Source organism: Carex rostrata, chromosome 5, assembly GCF_964058835.1.
Source record: "Carex rostrata chromosome 5, lpCarRost1.2, whole genome shotgun sequence".
NCBI classification, from domain to species: Eukaryota; Viridiplantae; Streptophyta; class Magnoliopsida; order Poales; family Cyperaceae; genus Carex; species Carex rostrata.
In genome coordinates this window covers 5,387,893-5,412,038 of record NC_135922.1, presented here as the reverse complement: position 1 = coordinate 5,412,038, position 24,146 = coordinate 5,387,893, and the positions used below count along the sequence as shown (strand labels likewise).

Below are 24,146 nucleotides of genomic sequence, written 5' to 3'. Positions count from 1 at the left end.
CCAAAGAACTGCCTCACAAGATCGCATTGCTGGTGCACATTTTTTTCAGGAAAGGCCTCTTTTCCTCATTAATTAGTTGGTTCTGCATCAATTGTATGCTTGATTTTACTGCCTTTACAACTTTGCACCTATTTTAGTTTTGATTGGGTCACTGTTTATCAGAAAATTTGGGACCATACAGAAAACAGTGATTTTCAAAATTCTAAAAAAATAGTAAAAACTTCCAAAAAATGTAAAAGTTGATGTCCAAGCACATGTTAATATGGAGATTATATTTAACGGTTTCGATTGACTGTTTGAACTTTGAAATCACAAAATATGGCAGGAAGTAAAATAAAAGCTTCACTTCCCAAAGTATGATAGCCCACATCATTTTAACCACTATCAGGTCAGGTCCAAACCAACCAGGTATAGATTTCACCTTCGCTGGTTAAACAAAGAATATTACTATTATTCCTACAGGTTGTTACTGCAGTAAAATCATTTATCATTTATCATTTTCCATCTACAGCCCGGCACAAGTGATGCCGCTTTTGGAAATAGTTCGCACCCGTAACACCTCTCCTCAGGTCGTGGTCGACCTGCTCGACTTGGCCAAAAAGATTTGCAAAACTCCGATAGTCGTCAGAAACTGTACTTGTTTCGCTGTCAATCGCATGTTCTTCCCTTACACTTAGGCAGCTTTCCTTCTGGTTGATCACGGTGTCGATTTGTACCTAATTGACCGGGTCATGGTTGAGTTTGGCATGCCCATGGGACCCTTTAGGTATTTTGTAATTATGATGCTTTTTAAATTGGGGGAATTTCATATATGCCCCTCAATAACCACAAAATTACGTATCTTCCGCTCTAAAATTCATAATATCATATTTACCTTTCTAAATTTCCAAAACTCACAAATTTACCCAATTTATTGACTTTTCTATTAAAACTCATTTCAAATTTATAAGAAAAATGTTTCACCTTGTAATTGATTGGTTTCCCATAACAAATAGTTTATTTCTCTACTTGTGACACATATAAAGTGACATTTCTCTACAAATTTTGTTAAACAGAGAAAGAATACACAATTTGAACACTCATGCAGTCGTGATTCTATTATTTTTATGGAAGAGAGTTTAGTTATAAACAATGAAGAACTTTTAAAACAAAGTTTGATTTTTAATTCTTGTTTTATGTCTTTAGACTACTTGATCTGGTAGGATTTGGTGTTGCTGCAGCAACTGGTACGCAATACCTCCGGAGTTATCCTGAAAGATGCTATAACTCCTCACTCATTCCATCTATGCCCAGGATAAAAGAACTGGTACTTATATTTTCTTCTACCATATTTTTTAATAATTACAAAATAAACTGAGCTAATCAAAACCCTAAAGAAGATCCAGTTCAGTCAAGTACTGGTATAACTGGTACAACTGGTACTAAGGTCTATTGATAAATTTTCCAGGAGAAGCTTCTGGCAAGGGTTTTTACATTTATGATGATAAGAGAAAGGCAAGCATAGATCCTGAGATTGCAAAATATGTTGAAAAATCAAGGAGGCTATCAGGTTTTGCCCCCGATTCCACGGTATCTTTCAATGTTAACATATACTGTTTTCTTTTCTTTCTACCCATATTCTCCCATTCTTTGTATTTTGTTTAAGATTTTATGGATTAGTGAAACAAATCAATGAGTTGATGGATTCTAAAATAATTGAAGTGATCAAAATAGTAATGGGTTGGCCTCTTGTAGTAGTCCTGAAAACATTCCATGAACATATATGCTTTTAGCAGCAAAAGTAGACACATGTATAAATATGCTAAGGGGGAAATTTCACATATACCCCTCAAAAACTTCAAAATTACGTAGTTCCCTCTCTAGAATTCACAATACCATGTTTACCCAATTTATTGACTTGTCTATTAAGACTCATTTTAAATTTATAGAAGTACCAATTTTGCTCTTTATTAGAAAATAAAAACATGTAGTCTGTGTAAGAAAAATATTCTGTCTTCTAATGCAATTGACACACTTGCCAATGACAGATTGCAGGATTAACAGATAAGGATATAGTAGAGATGTTGTTCTTCCCAGTTGTGAATGAGACATGTCGGATACTTGATGAGGGTATTTCAGTCAAATTTCCTGACCTGGATATTGCATCAATCATGGGCATGGGTTTTCCTTCTTACAGGTTACCTTTTATTAAAACCCCTCAAGTTTTGTAAATTTGCAATTACCCTTGAAAAATTAATTCCAATGTGATTCATTCATACATGTTTAGTTTGTAAATTTGTAATTCTAATTACTGATATCATATTTTTCTTTTTTTTATATATATATTAGGGGAGGCATACTGTTTTGGGCTGATACAATGGGAACAAATTATGTGTATAGTAGACTGATGACTTGGTGCAAATTATACGGTGGATTTTTCAAGCCATGCGATTATCTAGCCGAAAGAGCAATTAGAGGATTATCTCTTGTAAGAAGCAATCTTTTAAAATTTTATAATTTGGGTTTATAGTTTTCACGGAATTTTTTATTTATAGATATAATATTAAAATAATATAGGGTTCTAAAGAATCTAGATGGATTACATGGGTATTTTGATTCAGTAGAAAGAACTGAAAAAAAAAAAGTTTCGGTCCCTTCTAGAGGAACCGAATTTTTTTGCTGGTCCCTATAGAAACTTTTGCTTTTTCACCAAATAAAAATTTCGGTTTTTTTTCTACCGAATTGAAATGCACATGTAATCCATCAAGAATAACTGATATAGGGCCTGTATGAAATCTTTTTTTTTTTTTTTTTTAAAACTTACACTAATTTGAATTTAAATTGTGCAGGGAGCTCGGATTGATCAGGTGAAATCTCAGTTATAAGGGGTTTAAAATTGTTCCTCTTTGTCTTTGGTTAATTCAAATTGAAGCTAAAGAATAAGTAATGCTGTTGCTCTTTGGGCTTTCAAGTCTTTAAATGATATTTGTTGGATGTAACCCAGTTATATACTAAAAACAATGAGGAGAGTTCAAATGTCATGTCTCTGTTTTTTAGATTTTGATTACTCAAAATTTAAAGCTTAAAATGTCAATAAAACTGTTAGATATTGTCTGTATTATTTTTTCTATGTACATGTAAAGATTATGACATTTTAACTTTGATTTTGATTGTTATCATGAGCTTGTAAAAATACACTGATATGGATAATTTTTTAATGTCAATTTTTTAACTTATTAATTCACGTAAAAACAAAACTGGAAAATATTAATTTTTATATGCATATAGAGAAAATAACATAGATCACATTTAACGGTTTTATTTTGTCATATAAATTTTATAATTGTTATTAAAAAAAAGGATGATAAATATACAAAAAAATAGAGGCATTTTAACTCTCAAACAAAATTTTATATAAAATGGCACCATATATCAATTTACTGGGCCTGCATGTTATTTTGTGCAACTGCCATTTATAAAATTTAAATTGGGCATGAAACAAACATTGATCAAGTGAAATCTCAGTTATAAATGGGTTACATGAATAAATCAACCTTTATTTCTTTGGTTGATGCAAATAAAACAGAAATAATGCTAAACGGCTGTTGATCTACTAGCTTTCAAGTCTATATATATTTTTTCTTTTTGGATATTTTAATTGTTGCCCACCCAGTTATGTGCCTCATCAACCAACAAGATATTAAACATTTTTTAAGTTTGAAACGAAACGAGAAAATTATTTCACCTATTATATTTAAGAATAAAATGGTTTAAATTTTGAATTGGCTTCGTCAGATGAACACAATGGAATCGTCAAAAAAAAAAATTGCTCGTCAGAAAAGTTTCACCTACCGCTATTTTTCTAATATACATAAAAAAATGAGATAAGTATGATAAAATTAGAGGTAGGTATTGTTTTTATTAAAATTATATATAAAGGTTAAATTAACTAATTGTAAATAATATTAACTAAATGATGAGATAGTATAATAATATTGGTGAATTAATTCAATACAGAAATACATAAAGTTGTAAGTATAATTTTTTTTTTTTTTTTTTTACTGTTTTTTTTTAGAGATGTCTTACCAACTTTCAAGGTAAATGAGATAAAGATCCCTTGCAAATTTCTCTTCAAAGTTGAAACAGCAAATACCTACAGAAAGCAATCCTTAAGAGTATTATCATAAAAGATAATAGATTCTTTCAGAATATTAAATCCTTTTTACAACTTTTGAATTGTTCCACATGCATATTTTTTTTAAAGCCAACAAGTACCTAACATTTTTTTAGCTTTTTCCAAGGGTCAACGGACCTTATCAACATAGTTCAATCGTTTTTATTTATTTTTTAGAAATAAAAAAATCAAATTCTCAAAAACTAGATGAATTGTTTCTCTTTTTCATCCCATAGATGAGACCGAAACACAACGATTTATCACATTAAATATTTTTTGGGACTGAATCAATGATTTTTGTTCTAGTTGTTTTTAATTAGTTGCAGCGTGTCTTTATCATAGAAAATTCAAAAACTACTGAGACTAAACTATTGATTCAATTCCAATAAAAACTGTAAAATTTGCAGATCCTCTCCTCTCTTTTCTTTTCGTTTTTACACCCGGTCTACCATTGGAATGAGGCCAACTGGCCCCATCAATTTTTCACATTGTGTAATCATTAGTATAGTAAATTAGTTTGATCATGCTAGCCTCTCTCCAATAGGAATCGAATCATTAGTACGATTTCATCCATTTATCTAAAAATAAAAGAATTCATCTTGTTTCTGAATTAAAATATCTGGGTGGGCAACAATTAAAATAGAGATACAGTAAAAGCTTGCTTTTCTTATAAGGGTATAGGGTAAAAAAAAATTGGTTCACTCGTCTCTTGCATATCATATAAGACATACTTAATACTTTATTCTCGTACAAACAACATGATGTTTATCAAGAAAAGAAGCATATATACCCAACCAAGATAGAACCAGTGTGAGACACACTTATATATATATTTTTTTTGGCCTGAAATATATCTTTTCATGAATTAATATTCCTTTTCTTTATATTTATAATTCATGAATCTTGTGGCTTTTAATGAGATCTCTTTTGTACAAATAATTTTCTTAGATCATATTGATTAAACTATTGAGCTAATCGTTTCTACTATTAAATAATAATAAAAGATAAATTAAATTGACTACAAACTTTATTTGATAATCTTGAAAGCTGAGCCAACACACTTACCAAAATATAAATAAATAAACACTTGTTAGTGATTTTAAAAAATATATATATTTGACCTAAAAACCTAATGATTGGAGAGCAATATTGAAGAAAAAATTGAAAGTATTTATATCCTCTCGAATCTTGACAGATCACTGGCAGGTTTCAACTAAAAAAATGAATTGATTTGACATAGGCACTTTTCAAAATATTATCCCTAATAGTTTGATATTAACTTGTATATTATGAAAAGCATATTATTATAGTAATGGGGCGGTGGCCTCTATGAGACTTCCTATAATTTTGTCTCCTTGGTAATTGGTATCCTTATCTCTTAATAGAGATATAGTAAAAGCTTGCTTTTCTTATAAGGATAAAATGAGAATTATGAATTTGGAAGGGTGATGAATTTGAAATTAATAAATAAATTGATGAATTGGGTAAATACCTGATTCTACAATGTTGAAGTGTAAATACAATATTATAAATTTTTGAAGCAAAAATACGTAATATTGAAACTTTTGAGGAGGATACCTAAAATAAACTACTGATAGATTTAAATGTAGGTATTGTTTTTATTAAAATTATATACAAAGGTGAAATTAACTAATTGTTAATAATATTAATGAAATGATGTGATAGCATAATAATATTGGTGAATTTATTCAAGACAAAAATACAGAAAGTTGTAATTATAATTTTTTTACTTGTTGAGAGAGATGCCTTGCCAACTTTCAAGATAAATGAGATAAAGATGCCATATAAATTTCTCTTAAAAGTTGAAACAGCAAATACCTAGAAGAAGCGATCCTTAAAAAGCATTATCATAAAAGATTTTTCTAGAATATAAAATCTTTTTTATAACTTTAGGATTGTTCCACGTGCATATTTTTTAAGCAAACAAATACCTAACATTCTTTTAGCTTTTTACAGGGTCAACGGACTTTATCAGCATAGTTCAGTTGCAATTTTTATTTTTATTTTTAGAAATAAATAAAATTAATTTCACAAAAAAGATGAATTTTTTTTTTTCATTCCATAGATGAGACTGAAACACAATAGTTTGATCACACTATATACTTTTTTGGGACCGAATCAGTGATTTTATCTTAGTAGCTTTTAATTAGTTACAATGTCTTCACCATAGAAAATTTGAAAACTATTTAGACTTAGTCATTAAATAGATCTAATAGAAAATATGAAATCTACAGGTCCTCTCATTTTTTTTCTTTTCTTTTATGCTCGCGGACCACCATTAGAAATGTGGAAACGCACTAGCGTTCTTTTTATCGAAAGATGCGACACATTACCGGCAGGGAGATAGTGGATGACAGCAGAGAGGTAACCGACAGAGAGATAGTGAATGACAGAAGAGAGGTAGTGGATGACAGTAGTATTTTGTGAAAAGAAAAGAAAATTATTTGTTTTTGACGGATCCGGTTTTCACTAAATATAAATTTCTCCACCGTGGATAGCATGCAACAAATGTATAAAAGCCTAATTTACTGATCAACGGTCATGGTTAATTGATGGACAATAGAGATTTCGTCTGTACAGATGAACTCTCCGACTCCTAGCATATATGCATACATTTAGTATTGCTAATATATAAAAAAAATGAGATAACTACTGATAAAATTAGAAAAGGTGAAATAACTTTAAAATAAATGAGATAAAGGTGCGTGCAAATTTCTCTTAAAACAGCAAATAGCTAAAAGAAGCATATAAAGAGAAGCACATATACCACACGATTTTCATGAACCAACATTCCTTCTCTTTATATATATAATTCATGAATCTTGTGGCTTTTAATGAGATCTCTTTTATACAAATAATTTTCTTAGATCATCTTGATTAAACTATTAAGATAATAGTTTATACTATTAAATAAAAATTATAAAAATTAAATTGACTACAAACTTATTTGATAATCTTGACAGCTGATCCAACACACTTACCAAAATATAAATAAATAAACACTTTATTAATTGTTAGTAATTTGAAAAAGAAAAAAAAATCAACATTTGACTTAAAAATCAAATGATTGGAGAGCAATAAAGAAAAAAAAATGAAAGTATTTATATCCTCCCAAATCTTGACAGATCATGACAGGAGGTTTCAACTAGAATTTTTTTTTTTTTGTTATCCCAAGGTAATAAATAAATAAACTGATTTGACAGAGGCACTTTTGAAATATTATCCCTAACAGTTTGGTATTAACTTGTATATTATGAAAAGCATGTTATTAAAGTAATGGGGCGGTGGCCTCCTTGAGACTTCCTAAAATTTTGTCTCCTTGGCATCCTTATCTCTTAATATTGGTGCAAACATATATAATATTTTAGCATTTAATGATTATTTCTCTTTGAAAGTTAGTTAAAGAAGTAGAGATACAATGTCTAATTATTATTTTAGTTATATCGTTGTGATTATTTATTTTTATCTTATAACTCAAGATTAAGTTTAAAAAATAAGTTAGATTAATTTCAACAGATGTATATACCTACAAATTTATATTTAAGAAGAAATAAATGGTGTTAGTTGTCAACTTTTTTAAATTTGTAACTCTTTTTAACAATTGTTGACAATTATAAAATATGAGATGATTACAAAGCTTATCAGCAAAAAAAAAAAAATCACTTAATTTGTACAAATATTTTATGAAAAGAACATTTTCTGGAGCCGCCTATCAGCGTCAGGTATTTTTATATTAATATTGGACGCAAAAATAAGTACATATTAATATCTAACGCTAAGATAAAATTTGTTATGTTGTTTAGTATATGACAACTCACAAAAATAAAAACAGGTTTATAGAAAGAAAATATTTTGCAATACTATATGATGATTTTTGAGAGAGAGAAAACAATTGATACACTTGAATAGAAAGTTTTTAAAATAAACAGGAGAATTTTTCTATAGTGTTTTTAGGCACCAAAATATATAATATGGATTTACTTTAAAAATAGAGAAAATTTTCGGTGTGTTCATTTAAACTTTCAAAATAGCAAGGTTCTAAATAGCGTTTATCGCGTCATAGCGGGAAGCTGAAAAAAAAAGCTATAGCGAATAGCGTCGCTATAGCGAAAGCTATGCCACATAGCGTTTTTTTATTTTTATAAAAATTATATCATATATTTGTACTAAATATCAACATTATCTAAGTCTCATAGAACAATAAATAATATCAAATTGATTAAAAAATTATAGTATTCATATTGAACCAATACAAAGTCCAAATTGCGATTCAAAATATCCATAGTATTACTAATATCATAAACTATCGATCTTTTTCTATTCAAAATATATTCAGCATCATGACATAATCTATCTTTTTTCTATTTAAATTTCAAAATAACCTAGACATCATGGCATAATTAATTATCTTAATATATTCAAAATATTCAAACTACCATATAGTAAGTATCATTTTGTTACTTCAAGAAATATCTTAATATATTTAATCTGAGCCTTTATTTAAAGCCCATATAAATTAAAAAAAAAAAACAGCTCATGTTGCATAGCGCGCTGTAGCTTCCTTATTTGATTTCGTTTGATGGATCTCTCATTTAATAATTAATAATTTTTTTATCAAAATAATAATTAATAATTTAATATAAAGCTTAGTACGTCAATTATAAAAAAAAATCACGGTTAAAATCCAATCTGAGCCTTTATTTAAAGCCCATATAAATTGAAAAGAAAAAAAAAAACAACATGTTGCATAGCGGGCGCTATTTGCGCTACACGCTATGCGCTATAGCGGACCGCTATTACCGCTATAGCGTCTATAGCTCAAATAACGTGTTTTAATTGTATAGTTTAGCGTTTAGGGTCCAAAAACGCTATAGCGCGCTATTTAGAACACTGCAAAATAGTCAATTTCCTCATTAACACATCATAATAGCCAATTTCTTCATAAAAACTTAAATTTCTTTCTTCTATACCCTTCTATTTATTTGACTTTTATTTAATTATTTTAATAAATGAATTGACAAATATATCCTTCCATTTTAAATGGACGGTCTTTTAATTCAATTGAGTAAGAAATAACAGAAGAAGGAGCTTGAACTCTAGCCATGGCTAACAGGTCTGAATTTGGCTATTGGTACCTATTTTATTTTGAATACCAAAAGAGTTTATCGAAATGAAACACAGATTTTGTTATTCAATAATTATGTTATTTCTTATTCAATTGACTTAAAAGACCTTCCATTTAAAATGAAAGGATATATTTGTTAATTTATTTATTAAAATAATTAAATAAAAATTCAAATAAATAGAAGGATATAGAAAAAAGAAATTTAAGTTTATATAGAAAAATTAGCTATTATGATCTGTTCATGAAAAATAAACTATTTTGAAAGTTTGAATAGACAACACAGATTTTCCCTTAAAAATATGCATGCAATATTTTATGTTAAGAAATGTGCAACGTGCAACGAATGACTCAACCCATTCCGCGTTTGAGTTTGCGTTATATAACATAATTGACCACACAAATAGCGCCCTTTTCTCGTCATGGACACGTGGTGTCCTATTATTCGTTAGGGTGGCTTAGGACCCAGAGCCAGAGGTCCCACCACGTGAATAAAAGCATTTTCTCTGATTACTTTGCGGCGACATTTCCGTGTGCTACGGTGTTTCTGCGGGTTCAATACACAATTCGACACAACATAAATGGTTACAGGAAATGCACGGGTAAAGATTTTAACAGAACAATTTTAGCTTCATACAGCGCTTGTACTATAGAATCAAAACAGAGCTGCACATGTTATTTGCACTGCATGAAACTAAAACTCATCTGTTCAAATATTTACCCAATTTTGACCATCAGAATATACAAAGCTGGTTGATTAGATTTAGAACAGCTGGATGAAGAACGCAGATGCTGGGTCTGAGCTGCACTGAAGCTTCTCCATTCTTTTCAGGGATAATTAAGAAATTTGACTTTGAAATATGTTGCACCAAAATTGCTCAGAAACATAAATTTTTTTTATTAATCAAAATTCTTATTTGACACAACTACCCGTAGGCTTTATTACTGAACTTTGTTTTTTTTACATTCACTATACATTTTTTTATAGAAATTAAAAAACTAATTTGTCATACCTCTGAATTGATGTTTGTTTTATAAAAAAAAAAATAGTAAGGACCGAATTATTGATTTAGTTTAGGATGGGGGAGAATTTGTGTGGTGTCCCCCTATCTATATTATTTCTGAAATAAAAAATAATCAATATGTTTCATGACAAATCAGATTTTTTATTTTAAAAAAATGTTTAGTATATCATTAAACATATTTTGATTAAAAAAAATGCAAGAGAGATGCAAACTAAAGTCATTGCCCTGACCTAGCAACAACTGTTAAGTGTTTACATCTCATTGAATAGAAGAAATTAGATACTTTGAAAACCACCAAAAATATTGAATGATGGTAAACTGTTAACAAAAATTGAGGACGTTGGAGATTCTTATCCTGTGGATAACAATTATTTCCAATAATAATAATAATAATATAAAAGGAAGGAAAAAAGGATGGAAGGGAAGCATGTAGAGCTGCACAAAAAATTTGTAATTCGTGATTCTATTCGAGTTTGATTCGAAAAAGTTCGTGAAAAATTTGATTCGAAATAGTTCGAAATTATTTCAAACCAAATTCAAACTGAATCCTATTCATTCAAAATAGGTTAACGAAATATTGTAGTTCGAATCTCAAAGTAATGTGAACCGTTGATTTCCGCTGATGACTTAAAAGTTAAAATATAAGCCCATCCAATCATAAGTCGTAACTCTCGTTTTCAGTTCTAAAATCCTGGACGACTTTCACATCTCGCTTTCAGCGATTACGATCACTCTTGTCGTAAAAAAAAGTTTGTAAATAATTCGAAATTGATTTCGTAAAAAATTCGATTAATTTGAAATTAATTCAAATCAAATTTAAATTGGAGTAATTTTGACTCGGTCGATTCGTTTGCACCCGTAGAAGCATGCATGGTGTTGATTCAGGTCTTGAAAGGTCGACATATTTTTTTTTCTTATTTTTTTTTTCTTTTGGATTGATTTTGGAAAGATAATTGCTATTTTGCCATTTGAAATTGCAATAAAACAACATGTGATTCATTCCAGCCAATATAGCTGCAAGTTCCCATACACGCAACTTATTTTTGCATGAATGTCCACAATATAATATCATTTGCATTACTACCTTTACAAAATTATTATTTTCATAACCTTTTTTACATGTCAAATTTCTTACTTTTACATATATCACTAGAATTTATTATATACGATTGTATTAGATAAGATACTTGAAGACAAACATGAAAAATTATTACAAGTTTCATAAATATTCTTTAAATTATACTCAATGGTTTAGATAGCGATTATAGCGATATAGCGGGACGGTTAAAAAAAAATAAGCGATTGTACTAAGTAGCTAGCACATATCTTATTCAAAATCCTTCTTGCCTCATCTTTAAATACCCCTCCAGCAAAGTGATAATAAAAAATTCAGCAGAGTGATGATTTTCAAAGTGATGATTTTCCAAGCACATTTTAATACGAAGAACACATTGAAAGGTTCGAATCGACTATTTAAACTTAAAAAATGAAAATATAAGAAAAGTATGCACATTAGGAACACAAAAGTGAGGGTGCATTTTAACCCTCCTTAATTTATAATTAACATAGGTGGTGCATATCTAGTGATAGCTAAGGATGGTACTTAATTTTTATTAATACCTGAATTAGTGGAGCCCAGTGCCCAGAGAGACACAAAAAGGCTTGCCATTGCTGCTATATATGATTCCCTCTAGAATTACTTGTCAATCGTACATAATACAATCCAAATGCGGTCATTAATTATATTTAGCATGTAGCAATGACACTCTTAAAGAAAGTATTTGTTTGTCAAATTGGTTGTAGGCTTAACTCTTATATAAGTAAAATAAATAAATAAAATAAGTAATATTGAATTTAGTATTTTTTTTAGATGAATAGACGATACATATTAATATTGGAAATTCCTAGGAGAACACTTATTGTAGGCACTCATTTTTATAAATAATATTTTTTTAATATATTTTTCTAGAACGAATACGGAGCGGATTTAGACTGAAACTTTTTTAGTTAGCAATTTAATAATTTAAAATAAAACAACCACTATCCAAAATTCCATATTTCAAATTTTACCACCCCACGTACCCTAGAGGTATGCACCAAATATTTTGGTGTGCCAGCTGGGGATGCACACCAAATTAATTTTTTTTGGGTGGAAAGCGCACCAAATTTTTTTTTTTTAGGAAGCGCACCAAATAATTTTTTTAGTTTTGTTCTACTCTATTCTGCGTATAATTTGTAGTATAAAATGTTGATTAGATTGTGCATATAATTTGTAATAATTTGCGCACTTAGTACAAAACACTACTCAGATTATGTGTATAATTTGTTGTGATAATTTTTTGGTAAAAATTTAGTACAAAATTTTATTTGTTGAACATGTACGTACGTTTTATTTTTTATAATTTCACCATCAAATGCGATTATACGTATAATTCTAATCATCACAGAACAAATAGAATAGAACAAGTAAAAAATTTAATTAGTCCAAAAAATTTAAACAAAACATAATAGAGCTTAAAAAAAAAATAGTGCGCTTTCTAAGAATTGAATGTGCGCCAAAAGAGACAGCACATCTGCACATGCACGCCACCAATCAAGAGAGACTTAATTTGCAATAATTACTTTATTATTTTTATTTTTTTTTGAGGAAAACCCGTTTCTGATTTGTGGCGTGTGTTGGGGAAGGCGTGTGCTGGGGAAGAAAAGAAAGAAATGTGAACGCAGAAACGCGTTATTCTCCACGGGTAGATTTGTGGCGTGTATTAATAGTTAAGATTATATCTTATACTGAAACGGATAGACTTATAGTTTATTTTATGATTTTATACGTAAGATTATATGACAATCGAAATTATAAAATCAAACAGTAATTAATGGATCGATGAGACTAATTCAATGTGAGGCTGTGATTTTCTCTGGAAAGATAGGCTCTCCATTCCTCTAAAATTCAAAGTGGTTTTATAAGAAAAACTGACGGTGCACTTTCTAAGAATGTTCCCCAAAAGAGACAGCACATGCACGCCGCCTACCAAGGGAGACTTAATTTGCAATAATTACTTTACTTTTTTATTTTTTTGAGGAAAACGCGTGGGTATAATGACTTGACTTGACTTTTCTTTACTTCAATTTTTTGTAATTTGCAATCATTTCTTGACTTGACTAACAGCCTTCTCCGACTCCCCAATAATTTATTTTTCTATCTAACATATCTATCGTTCCATTTTCATATCAACAGCACAAGAGAAAAGAGAGTTTGCAATTGTAGAACCATCATGGGTCTAGGTGGAGTGATTAACAACCTTCTCTCTTTGGGCACCAAATTGCTGCCCTCTGTCATTGCATCTGCACAAGCTCCGTCTTCTTCCAAGTGTCCTCCAGCAGATCAAAACCACCAAGTTGAGGCTGAATTGAAAAAAGTGATGGGGATGCTGGAGCGGATCAAAACCACGCTGTACGATGCCGAGCAGAGGGAGATCAGAGACAAGTCAGTGAAGCTTTGGTTGAAGGAGCTCAAGGGTGTTGCGTATGATGCAGAGGATGTACTGGATAAGTACCACTACGAATTCTTACGGGCAGAAGTTGAGGCAAGAGATGCTTCTTCACAAGATTCTCGTAGAAGGAAGCTAATTCAGGTAATTAATTTAATTTAACTTAATTACCTTTTGCAAAAGCTTTTCTGTTCAAGAATTGCAAAGAGTAAATAATGAAATTGCTTATGAAATGCAAACACCTGTAATATACAACTAGTTGTGTACAAGAACATTATAGTAGGTCATACATTCTCAAGGTAATTATAACTCTCCAGGTTCCATACGGCATGCTTGATCAAATTCAGCAAATAAGGAGCAGATTTCATGAGATTATGAAAGATCGGATAGCACTTCAATTGTCAGAGGGAGATGGGCCCATGCGTTACAACAACGAATTGCAAATAGCTCCAACAAGCCACTTTGTAGTTGAGTCGAAAATCTTTGGGCGAGAGACTGAAAAGGAGAAGCTGATTGATGTCTTGTCCACTGAACGTGATGTTTATTCGGTGGTGACAATTGTTGGCATGGGGGGCATTGGCAAAACAACCCTTGCACAACATGCCTATAATGATCAAAGAATCCAACAACGGTTTGATAAATTTGGGTGGATATGCGTATCAGAGGATTTCAATGTTGAAAGACTCACCAAGGAATTCATGGAGTCTATTACAAAAAAGGGGTGTGATCTCACAAATTTGAGTGTTTTGCAAGATAAAATTCGTGAGGAGATAAGTGGGAAAAGGATCCTTTTGGTCCTTGATGATGTCTGGAATGAGAAGAAGAGTGTTTGGGATTCATTTCAGACTCCTTTTATGTCAGCAAAATTTGCAAAAATTCTAGTTACTACAAGGAACGATTCTGTCGCACGAATCATGCAAACAGAGCCAACATTCAAAATTGGTTGTTTGTCAACTGAACAATGTTGGCAATTGTTCGAACATTATGCATTTGGTCGCGTAGATCAGAATAAGAGCCTGAAGTTGGTAGGAATTGGGAAGCAAATCATGAAAAAGTGTGGAATGTTGCCCCTGGCTGTGAAGTCAATTGCTAGCCTTTTGAGGCATGAGGGGGAAGAAGAGAGCTGGAGAGAGATTTTGGAAAGCGAGCTATGGGAGACAGATGCTAGCAATGAGATATTTCCACCTCTTCAAATAAGCTATGCACGCCTTCCCACTTACCTGAAGTCTTGTTTTCTATATTGTTGCATGTTTCCTAAAGATCACATATACGATGTAGAAGCTTTGGTGGAATTATGGATGTATCAGGGTTTTATTGAGTCTAAAGGAAACAAGACTCCAGAAAAGATTGGTTTTGAATATGCACAGCAGCTGTGCCAAAGGTCCTTGTTTGAAAGAGAAGGCATGTATGAGAGGAATGATTTGGTTTGCCGGAAGTTTAAGTTGCATGATATAGTTCACGATTTAGCACGACGGAATTCAGAAGATGGTTGCCTTTCAATTGAGTGTGATAAGCTCCCAATTTTTCCTGATGTACTACATCATTTGTATATCGCTAAAAATGTGATACTAAAAGATCCTATTCCCTCTGACAGGGTCACTACTCTGCGTACACTCATTATAACTATTGAAAACTTTTCAGATGCTTTTGACTTTTCAATGGCACCAAAATTAAGAGCTCTAGAAATGCAATCCGATGATTATGGATTAGGTCAATCTCTTTCCTCCATTGGTAATTTGAAACATCTTCGTTATCTTTTACTTGGTAATTTTGAAACGTTACCTGAATGCATATGCTCCCTTTACAGCTTGCGAAATCTCTCTCTTAGGGGAAGTTCTTTCGTAGTGTTGCCAAGAAAAATAGGAAATCTAATTAGCCTGGAAAAGCTGATAATTAATAAATGTGATAAACTCGAGGTGTTGCCTGAGTCCCTTTGTCAACTCAAGGCCTTGAGGGAACTCTCTATTTGTTCATGCGATAAAATTAAGGAGTTACCAAACAACATAGGAAATCTAATTAGCCTAGAAGAGCTGATAATTATTACATGTAAGAAACTCAAGGTGTTGCCTGAATCCCTTTGTCAACTCAAGGCCTTGAGGAAACTCTCTATTCGTTTATGCAATAAAATTAAGGAGTTACCAAACAACATAGGAAATCTAATTAGCCTGGAAGACCTGATAATTAATAATTGTGATAAACTCGAGGTGTTGCCTGAGTCCCTTTGTCAACTCAAGGCCTTGAGGGAACTCATTATTGGTCAATGCAGTGCAATTAAGGAGTTACCAAACAACATGGGAAATCTAATTAGCCTAGAAGAGCTGAGAATTTATTGTTGTGTTGACCTCAGGGTGTTGCCTGATTCCCTTTGTCAACTCAAGGCCTTGAGGGAACTCTGTATTGGTGAATGCAGTGAAATTAAGGAGTTACCAAACAACATAGGAAATGTAGTTAGCTTAGAAGAGCTCCGAATTGAATGTTGTTCTGGCCTCCGGGTGTTGCCTGCTTCCCTTTGTCAACTCACAGCCTTGAGGGAACTCTCTATTTGTTCATGCGATAAAATTAAGGAGTTACCAAACAACATAGGAAATCTAATTAGCTTAGAAGAGCTCCAAATTGAATGTTGTTCTGGCCTCTGGGTGTTGCCCGGTTCCCTTTGTCAATTAAAGGCCTTGAGGAAACTCTGTCTTATGGAATGCGTGCTTCTTGAAGAGCTTCCTAGTGACATGGGGAGCCTTACAGATCTTACAACTCTGAAAATCTGGCATACTGGTGTGAGTTGTTTACCTAGCTTGAGCAAATTTGAAGAAATTCAAGAACTAAAGGTGAGGGTTGAATGCAAGAGAATAGGATGGTTAAAGAATTTTTCTGTTATGGGCGGAACACTCTGTCTAAGTGGATTGAAAAATATTTCCAATTTAATGGATGTCCAATGTGCTAACCTTATGAGTATGCATAACTTGGAACACTTAGCACTAAACTGGAATGAGGATGAGGATGATGATTATGGCACTGGACTGCACAATATATTTCAGTTAGACATCGAAAGAGGTGAGAACATATTTCTTGAAGAACAAAGTTGTTTTTCGGTGATGGTTAGTCTCCAGCCTCACCCTAATCTTACCAAGCTAGAAATAGAAGGTTGCCATGGCATTCCATTTCCAGAATGGATTGGCAGCCTATGCAAGCTAAAGTATTTGAAAATTACCTCCTTTTATAGTTTGCAGTTCTTAAAGGCAGAGTCCCTGCCATTAGAACTTGAACAGTTGGAAATTGATGAGTGCGATCAGCTAGTATCTATGCCTGGAATACAAAACCTGAAATCATTGGTCAAACTTTCCATCCATTATTGTAAGAACTTGTGCTCGTTTATGGAACCATCTCTTGAATTGACAATGAGAGCAGGGGTGGGTTCATATGGGACCTCGTTGTTGGGGTTGACAAACCTTCCTTCACTCAGAAGTTTGAAGATTTCATACTGTCAAAAATTGCAAGTATTGGTGCATGAGTTGCTTCCTGCAGAGCCTTGCAAAGTTGAGGTTTGGGGTTGCCCTGGATTAAAGGAGTGGTGCTTGCATCATGGAATAAACTACAATGAGGTACTTCCAAGTTCCTATTATTATATAATATTGTTGGTAGATAATTGATAAGTGTCAATATCTACTTTCTAAGCTTTATTTCTTTTACTCAAATACAAAGTTTGAATCAGAATATATTTCTTTACTTTGTTTTTTTCTTTCCACGCATACCATTCAGCTTAGGAAAATACATTTTTTGGTAGTCATGTCATACGATACTCTTACATACGAGTTGTCATGGTTGCAATTTGTTTATCCTCTAAATTAAACCACCTCGATCGGATGAAATTTATATGATCTGGTGCCAATTCTTAATCAATCTTTCTATGCATACCATTCAGAATATATATGGTTATGATGATTATGAATTTGATGATGATGATGATGATGATGATGATGATGATGATGATGATGATGATGATGATGATGATTTGCTCAAATTTATATGAACGTAGTGGTTACTCAGATTTACTGCAGCAAGAGTAATTCACGACTATGAATCAAGATTTGACAACACTGGCTCATGAACGCAGTGGTTAAGGGAATCGTATACTACAAGGTACTTTCTATTATTTAATTTGCTATTTAGAGATAGTGGGCTATTATAAATTTGAGTAAAGTATTCCCATCAACCATACAACCAATATTACTTTTTATCTATATAGAAAATCAGGATAGGATTAGAAATTTCTATCATGTAAAACAATCAACCCAGAAATTCTTAACAATGATAATTTTGTCAATTTTTTTTATTAATATCCAACATTAAATAGAAAATTACAAAACTGCCCACGTTTTTTGAGGAATTTTAAAAATGCCCAAACCACCGAGAATCATGGCGGTTCTAATTTTTTATTTGATTTGACATCATTCGACAGAGCCGAAGATTAAATTTAAGATTTCTGATTTTTCTATTTTAATTAAATAGAAGGTGTTATGACTTTTTATTTTTTCTGTTGAGATATTAGAAATATTTTTATATTTCTTTGAAAATAGATGAAATACCATATCATATAATTTATTAGAAAGACTGCGACTAATAACTCGGATCAACATTTTTCAGTCAGAATTTTTTTGCGGCTATAAGAAAAATAAAATATTTCTTTCTGTGTTCTGGAAAAATATAAAATGTTTTGGATCTGAGTTATTGATCCCGGTTCAAAAGTCACTTCTAAGTAAATAAATAAATTATCATGGTACTTCTAGTACATTCAAATTCTAAAGTACTCCATCTATTTTTGTGTTTGTTGTGTAGCGAGGAAGGTTTGCAAGCTAAAGGGTTATTTCACTGCAAGAGAATGCTGATAATTAAATAAAATTGGGTTTTCAAAACAGTGCCCCTAGGAACTAGCAATGCCCAATATTATATTTTTACTATTGATTGAATTGTACTGCTATTTTAAATGTCATTCTTTAATTCAGTAAAGAATGTATAGATGCAATTCCCAAATAACCACTGGAATTCGGTAATTGCATCAAGAATTCTCATACCACTTCATATACCGGTACAATACCAATTGCACTACTAATGCTGGTAAAGCCACACAACATTGAAATTAGATTCTGATTTTCTGTTCAAACAGTTGTAGTACTCTGTACCAGATGAAATTACAACATTGAATAATGCATCAAGCAGTCTGTATCAGATCACATGCAACAGAGAATAATTACAACATTGTGTGGTCATTAGTGTGGCAAGTGTAGACTACAAATGTATCATTTATTATTCTTTATAGCTGAACAATTTGCATATATACCCATTATAATTATTGCATAGAAATATTCGCATGCAACAGAACCAGCCCAATGCTAATATTGTTCTTTGAATGAGGCTATGATACTATGCATAGCATGGATTGGTCCGTACTATGGATCAATATCGCCATGTCAAAGTCAAAACAGTCGATCTAAACCGTTCATCATGACTCCATATTAAAATGTACGTGGAGGCCAAATTTTACATTTTTTATTTATTTTTTTATTTTTTACAATTTGTTTAGGTAGGTAGAAAATCACTTGAGCTAAAGAATTTTGGACCGTTCGAAAGTAGTGATTCTTAACCTATATAAAAAAAATACTAAAATAATTCTGAAAAGTGTAAAATTTGATCTCCATGTATATTTTAATATGGAAATCATGTTAAGCTACTCAGATTGACTTTTTGGACTTTAAACATGGAGATATCGATCCATAGTACAGACTCATCTATGCTATGCAAAATACCATAGCCTCTCTGAGGAATATTATTCTAATATTTTTCTTTATTTATTCGGTACACAATTTTCCTGTTACGTTCATCATTCTACAATAAATTTATGCATAAAATGAAAGAAGGTAAATCAATACCAAAAATATTTGGACTAATATATTTCTCTTTTAAAACCTTGTCTATGACAGGCAGTAACAGAAGATGTTTCACTAAAGCAACAGATATTCTGTGACCTAGAGAAATACTGCAACTCGAATTGCGTGCTTGCTACAAATACTTCTACAATAGACTTGGACTTGATTGGCCAAAGAACTGCCTCACAAGATCGCATAGCTGGTGCACATTTTTTCAGGAAACCACTCATTTTGTCATTAATCAGTTGGTTGTTTATCAATTGTACACTTGATTTTACTGCCTTCACTACTTTGCACCTATTTTAGTTTTAATTGGGTCAACTGTTTATTAGAAAATTTTGGACCACAAAGAAACAATGATTTTCAAAAATTCTAAAAATAGTCAAAAGTTCCAAAAAATGTAAAATTTGGTCACCAATTGACAGATTGAACTTTTATATCGCAAAATAAGGGCAGGAAGTAAAACAAGAGCTTTACTTCCCAAGGCATGGTAGCCCACCTCATCTTAACCACTATCAAGTCAGGTCCAAACCAACCAGGTATAGATTTCACCTTCTCTGGTTAAACAAAGAATATTACTATTATCCCTACAGGTTCTTACTGCAGTAAAATCATTTATCATTTTCATCAACAGCCCGGCACAGGTGATGCTGCTTTTGGAAATAGTTCGCACCCGCAACACCTCTCCTCAGGTCGTGGTCGACCTGCTCGACTTGGCCAAAAAAATTCGCAAAACTCCAATAGTCGTCAGAAACTGTACTGGTTTTGCTGTTAATCGCATGTTCTTCCCTTACACTCAGGCAGCTTTCCTTCTGATTGATCACGGTGTCGATTTGTACCAAATTGACCGGGCCATGGTTGAGTTCGGCATGCCCATGGGATCCTTCAGGTATTTTCTAATTGTGATGTTTTTTATATTGGGGGGATTTCATATATACCCCTCAAAAACCTTAAAATTACGTATCTCCCCCTCTAAAATTCATAACATCATATTTACCTTTCTAAATTTCCAAAACTTACAAATTTAATCAATTTATTGACTTTTCAATTAAAACTCATTTTAAATTTATAAGAAAAATGTCACGTCATCTAATTACTTGTGACACATTCAGCTGTGGTTCTATTCTTTTTCTGGAAGAGAGTTTAGTTGAAAACAATGAAGAACTTTCAAAACAAAGTTTGATTTTTAATTCTTGTTTTATGCCTTTAGACTGGTTGATCTGGTAGGATTTGGTGTTGCTGCAGCAACTGATACACAATGCCTCTGGAGTTATCCTGAAAGATGCTATAACTCCTCGCTCATTCCATCTATGCTTCAAGATAAACGAACTGGTACTTATATGTTCTTCTACCATGTGTTTTAATAATTACAAAATAAACCAAGCTAATTAAAACCCTAAAGAAAATCCAATTTAGTCCAGTACTGTTATAACTGGTATAACTGGTACAACTGGTACTAAAGTCTATTGATAAATTTTGCCAGCAGAAGCTTCTGGCAAGGGATTTTACATTTATGATGATAAGAGAAAGGCAAGCATAGATCCTGAACTTGCAAAATATGTTGAAAAATCAAGAAGGCTATCTGGTTTTGCCCCTGATTCCATGGTATCTTTCCATGTTAACATATACTGTTTTCTTTTCTTTCTACCCATATTCTTCCATTCTTTTTATTTCGTTTAATATTTTATGGATTAGTGAAACAAATCAATGAGCCGACGGATTCTAAAATAATTGAAGTGATCAAAATTGTGATAAATTGGCCTCTTGTTGCACTCCTGAAACCGTTCCTTGAACAGATATGCTTTTAGCAGCAAAAGTAGGCAGATGTATAAATATGCTGACGAATTTCATGTATACCCCTCGAAAACTTCAAAATTACGTATTACCCCTCTAAAATTCATAATATCATTTTACCCAATTTATTTACTATTCTCATTTTAAATTTATAGAAGTACCAATTTTACCCTTCTAATGCAATTCACACTTGCCCAATAACAGATTGCTGGATTAACAGATAAGGATATAGTAGAGATGCTGTTTTTCCCAGTTGTGAATGAGGCATGCCGGATACTTGATGAGGGTATTTCAGTCAAATGTCCTGACCTAGATATTGCATCAATCATGGGCATGAGTTTTCCTTCTTACAGGTTACTTTTTATTAAAACCCTTCAAGTTTTGTAAATTTGCTCTTTTACAAGGGCATTACTGATGTTTTACTTTCCATATATTGACCCATAACCGATATCATATATATATTTTTTGTATATATCAGGGGAGGAATATTGTTTTGGGCTGATACAATGGGAACAAATTATGTGTATAGTAGACTGATGACTTGGTGCAAATTATATGGTGGATTTTTCAAGCCATGCGATTATCTAGTAGAGAGAGTAATTAGAGTATTATCTCTTGTAAGAAGCAATCTTTTAAAATTTTATTATTGTGGGTTTACAGTTTTGATGCATGAAATAATATCCTGCATCTTTATGTTGCAAATTTCCATTGCAGCACTGAATAAACTGCACAAATCTGACCCATATGACCAATAATTTCACATAATTTTTTATTTATAGAAATAATATTAAAATAATACAGGGCTCTAGACAGATTACATGGGTATTCGATTCGGTAGAAAGAACCGAAACAAAATTTTGGTTCTTTCCTACCGAATTGAAATGCCCATGTAATCCATCTAGAATCCTATATTAATTTAATATTAATTCTATAAATACAAAATACTGAAAATTTCATGGTACTCTGTGTTCTTCAGTTCAGTTAAGGTTTAAAGTAATTTTTTCTTGGCTTTGTATTTTGTAAAAATGGCACTATACTATAGGGACTGTATAAAATCTGTTTTTTTTTTTGTATTTTACTTATTTTTGCAACTTACACTAATTTAAATTTAAATTGTGCAGGGAGCTCGGATTGGCACTATACTATAGGTTGTTTTAATCCAAGCTAAGGAACCGGTGTTCAGCAAGATTAAGCAGCTAAGTAAGCTAAAGAAGGCTCCTTTAGCCTTAAGGAGGCCCTTGCGGAACGGCACCAAGGGGTTTAAAATTGTTCCTCTTTGTGTTTGGTTAATTCAAATAGAAGCGAAAGAATAAGTAATGATGTTGCTCTTTTAGCTTTCTAAGTCTTAAATTATATTCTTTGGATGTAACCTAAAAACAATAAGGAGAGTTGAAATGTCTCCGTCATGTCTTTATTTTTTTTAATTTTGATAACTCAAAATTTAAAATTTTAATGTCCAAATAAAATGTTAGATATGATCTATATTATTTTCTCTATGTACATGTAAAGATTATTGCATTTCAACTTGATTTTGATTGTTATCATGAGCTTGCAAAAATACACTGATATGAATAATTTTTAATGTCAACTTTTTAACTTATTGAGTCACATAAAAGTGAAACCAGAAGATATTAATTTTTAGAATAATTATACTAATCCCCCCACCTCTGTCCCTCCATTTATCCCCGCACTCTCTCTCTCTTCCTTAACTGCCATATATCTCCTCACTTATTTCACTAAAAATTTTCATTTATCCCCGCATTAAATTAGACTGTCATTTAATACCAATCCCCGCATTAATTATGCTTTCATCTAATAACAATTCTCACATTAATTATTCATTTAAAAACAATTCCCGCATTAATTATACTGTTATCTAATAACAATCCCCATTAATAAATATTTATTTGTTATTTCTGAGAAGTATTTATCCATGTAATATAAAGTATTTATCTATATAACATAAAGTATTTATCATTATGTCTGAGAGTATTTATCATTGATGTTTACTGTAAGTTGCAATTATATTTGAGAAGTATTTATCTATGTAACATAAAGTATTTATCCATGTAACATAAAATATTTATCATTATACATGAGAGTATTTATCATTGATGTTTTACTGTAAGTGCAATTATGTTTGAGAAGTATTTATCTATGTAACATAAAATATTTATCTTTGTTACATAGAGTATTTATCTATGTAACATAGAGTATTTATTATTATGTCTTAGAGTATTTATCATTGATGTTTTACTAAAAAATTGCAATTATGTCTGAAAAGTTTTTATCTATGTAACATAAAGTATTTATCTATGTAACATAAAGTATTTATCTATGTAACATAAAGTATTTATCATTATGTGTGAGAAGTATTTATCATTGGGTAATGGGATTGTTTATTTAATGGTCCCCAGTTGTGCGGGGACAATTAAAAAAAAAAGGAAATTTTGTGCGGGGATAACTGACAAGTATTTATGAGGTGATTGTTTATTTAATGGTCCCCAGTTGTGCGGGGACAATTAAAAAAACAGAGAAAATTTTGTGCGGGGACAATTAAAAAAAAAGAGAAAATTTTGTGCGGGGACAATTAATGGATTGATTTATTCAGTCATAAATAGAGAT

At 31.5% G+C, this 24,146-nt stretch overlaps 2 protein-coding genes and 1 long non-coding RNA gene across 5 annotated transcripts; 2 read left to right on the top strand and 1 right to left on the bottom strand.

Annotated features, from left to right (window-relative positions):
- The first annotated feature begins 415 nt into the window (after nucleotides 1–415).
- LOC144554324 (glyoxysomal fatty acid beta-oxidation multifunctional protein MFP-a-like) lies at nucleotides 416–22,351 on the top strand. Of its 2 annotated transcripts, XM_078302653.1 has the most exons (6): nucleotides 486–766; nucleotides 1,186–1,226; nucleotides 1,448–1,569; nucleotides 2,028–2,176; nucleotides 2,329–2,467; nucleotides 2,829–3,174. In XM_078302653.1, the coding sequence occupies exons 1-6, from the start codon at nucleotides 732–734 to the stop codon at nucleotides 2,862–2,864; spliced, it is 522 nt and encodes a 173-aa protein (XP_078158779.1). In that variant the 5' UTR covers nucleotides 486–731; the 3' UTR covers nucleotides 2,865–3,174. The 2 variants fall into 2 exon arrangements, with proteins under 2 accessions (XP_078158778.1, XP_078158779.1); XM_078302652.1 differs by lacking the exons at nucleotides 1,186–1,226; nucleotides 1,448–1,569; nucleotides 2,028–2,176; nucleotides 2,329–2,467; nucleotides 2,829–3,174 and adding exons at nucleotides 20,938–21,059; nucleotides 21,211–21,332; nucleotides 21,726–21,874; nucleotides 22,000–22,351 and having other exon boundaries at nucleotides 416–766.
- On the top strand, nucleotides 13,542–19,914 carry LOC144554305 (uncharacterized). Of its 2 annotated transcripts, XM_078302629.1 has the most exons (5): nucleotides 13,542–13,953; nucleotides 14,127–17,405; nucleotides 17,726–17,943; nucleotides 18,640–19,323; nucleotides 19,782–19,914. In XM_078302629.1, exons 1-3 carry the CDS (start codon nucleotides 13,594–13,596, stop codon nucleotides 17,831–17,833), a joined length of 3,747 nt encoding a protein of 1,248 aa, XP_078158755.1. In that variant the 5' UTR covers nucleotides 13,542–13,593; the 3' UTR covers nucleotides 17,834–17,943; nucleotides 18,640–19,323; nucleotides 19,782–19,914. The 2 variants fall into 2 exon arrangements, with proteins under 2 accessions (XP_078158755.1, XP_078158756.1); XM_078302630.1 differs by lacking the exon at nucleotides 18,640–19,323.
- Nucleotides 19,779–20,466, bottom strand: LOC144554330 (uncharacterized). Its single transcript, XR_013511603.1, has 2 exons — nucleotides 20,370–20,466; nucleotides 19,779–19,952 (listed from the first exon to the last, which is right to left on the bottom strand). It is a non-coding gene; the product is annotated as an uncharacterized LOC144554330 (long non-coding RNA).
- Nucleotides 22,352–24,146: the final 1,795 nt, after the last annotated feature.

Excerpts from the sequence above, each read along its gene's own strand:
- LOC144554324 (XM_078302652.1), top strand. The coding sequence starts at position 732 with ATGGTTGAGTTTGGCATGCCCATGGGACCCTTTAG. Across the intron at positions 767-20,937 it reads ATGCCCATGGGACCCTTTAG|ACTGGTTGATCTGGTAGGAT; the intron begins GTATTTTGTAAT and ends TTATGCCTTTAG. Across the intron at positions 21,333-21,725 it reads GTTTTGCCCCTGATTCCATG|ATTGCTGGATTAACAGATAA; the intron begins GTATCTTTCCAT and ends GCCCAATAACAG.
- LOC144554305 (XM_078302630.1), top strand. The coding sequence starts at position 13,594 with ATGGGTCTAGGTGGAGTGATTAACAACCTTCTCTCTTTGGGCACCAAA. Across the intron at positions 13,954-14,126 it reads GTAGAAGGAAGCTAATTCAG|GTTCCATACGGCATGCTTGA; the intron begins GTAATTAATTTA and ends ATAACTCTCCAG. Across the intron at positions 17,406-17,725 it reads ATGGAATAAACTACAATGAG|AATATATATGGTTATGATGA; the intron begins GTACTTCCAAGT and ends CATACCATTCAG.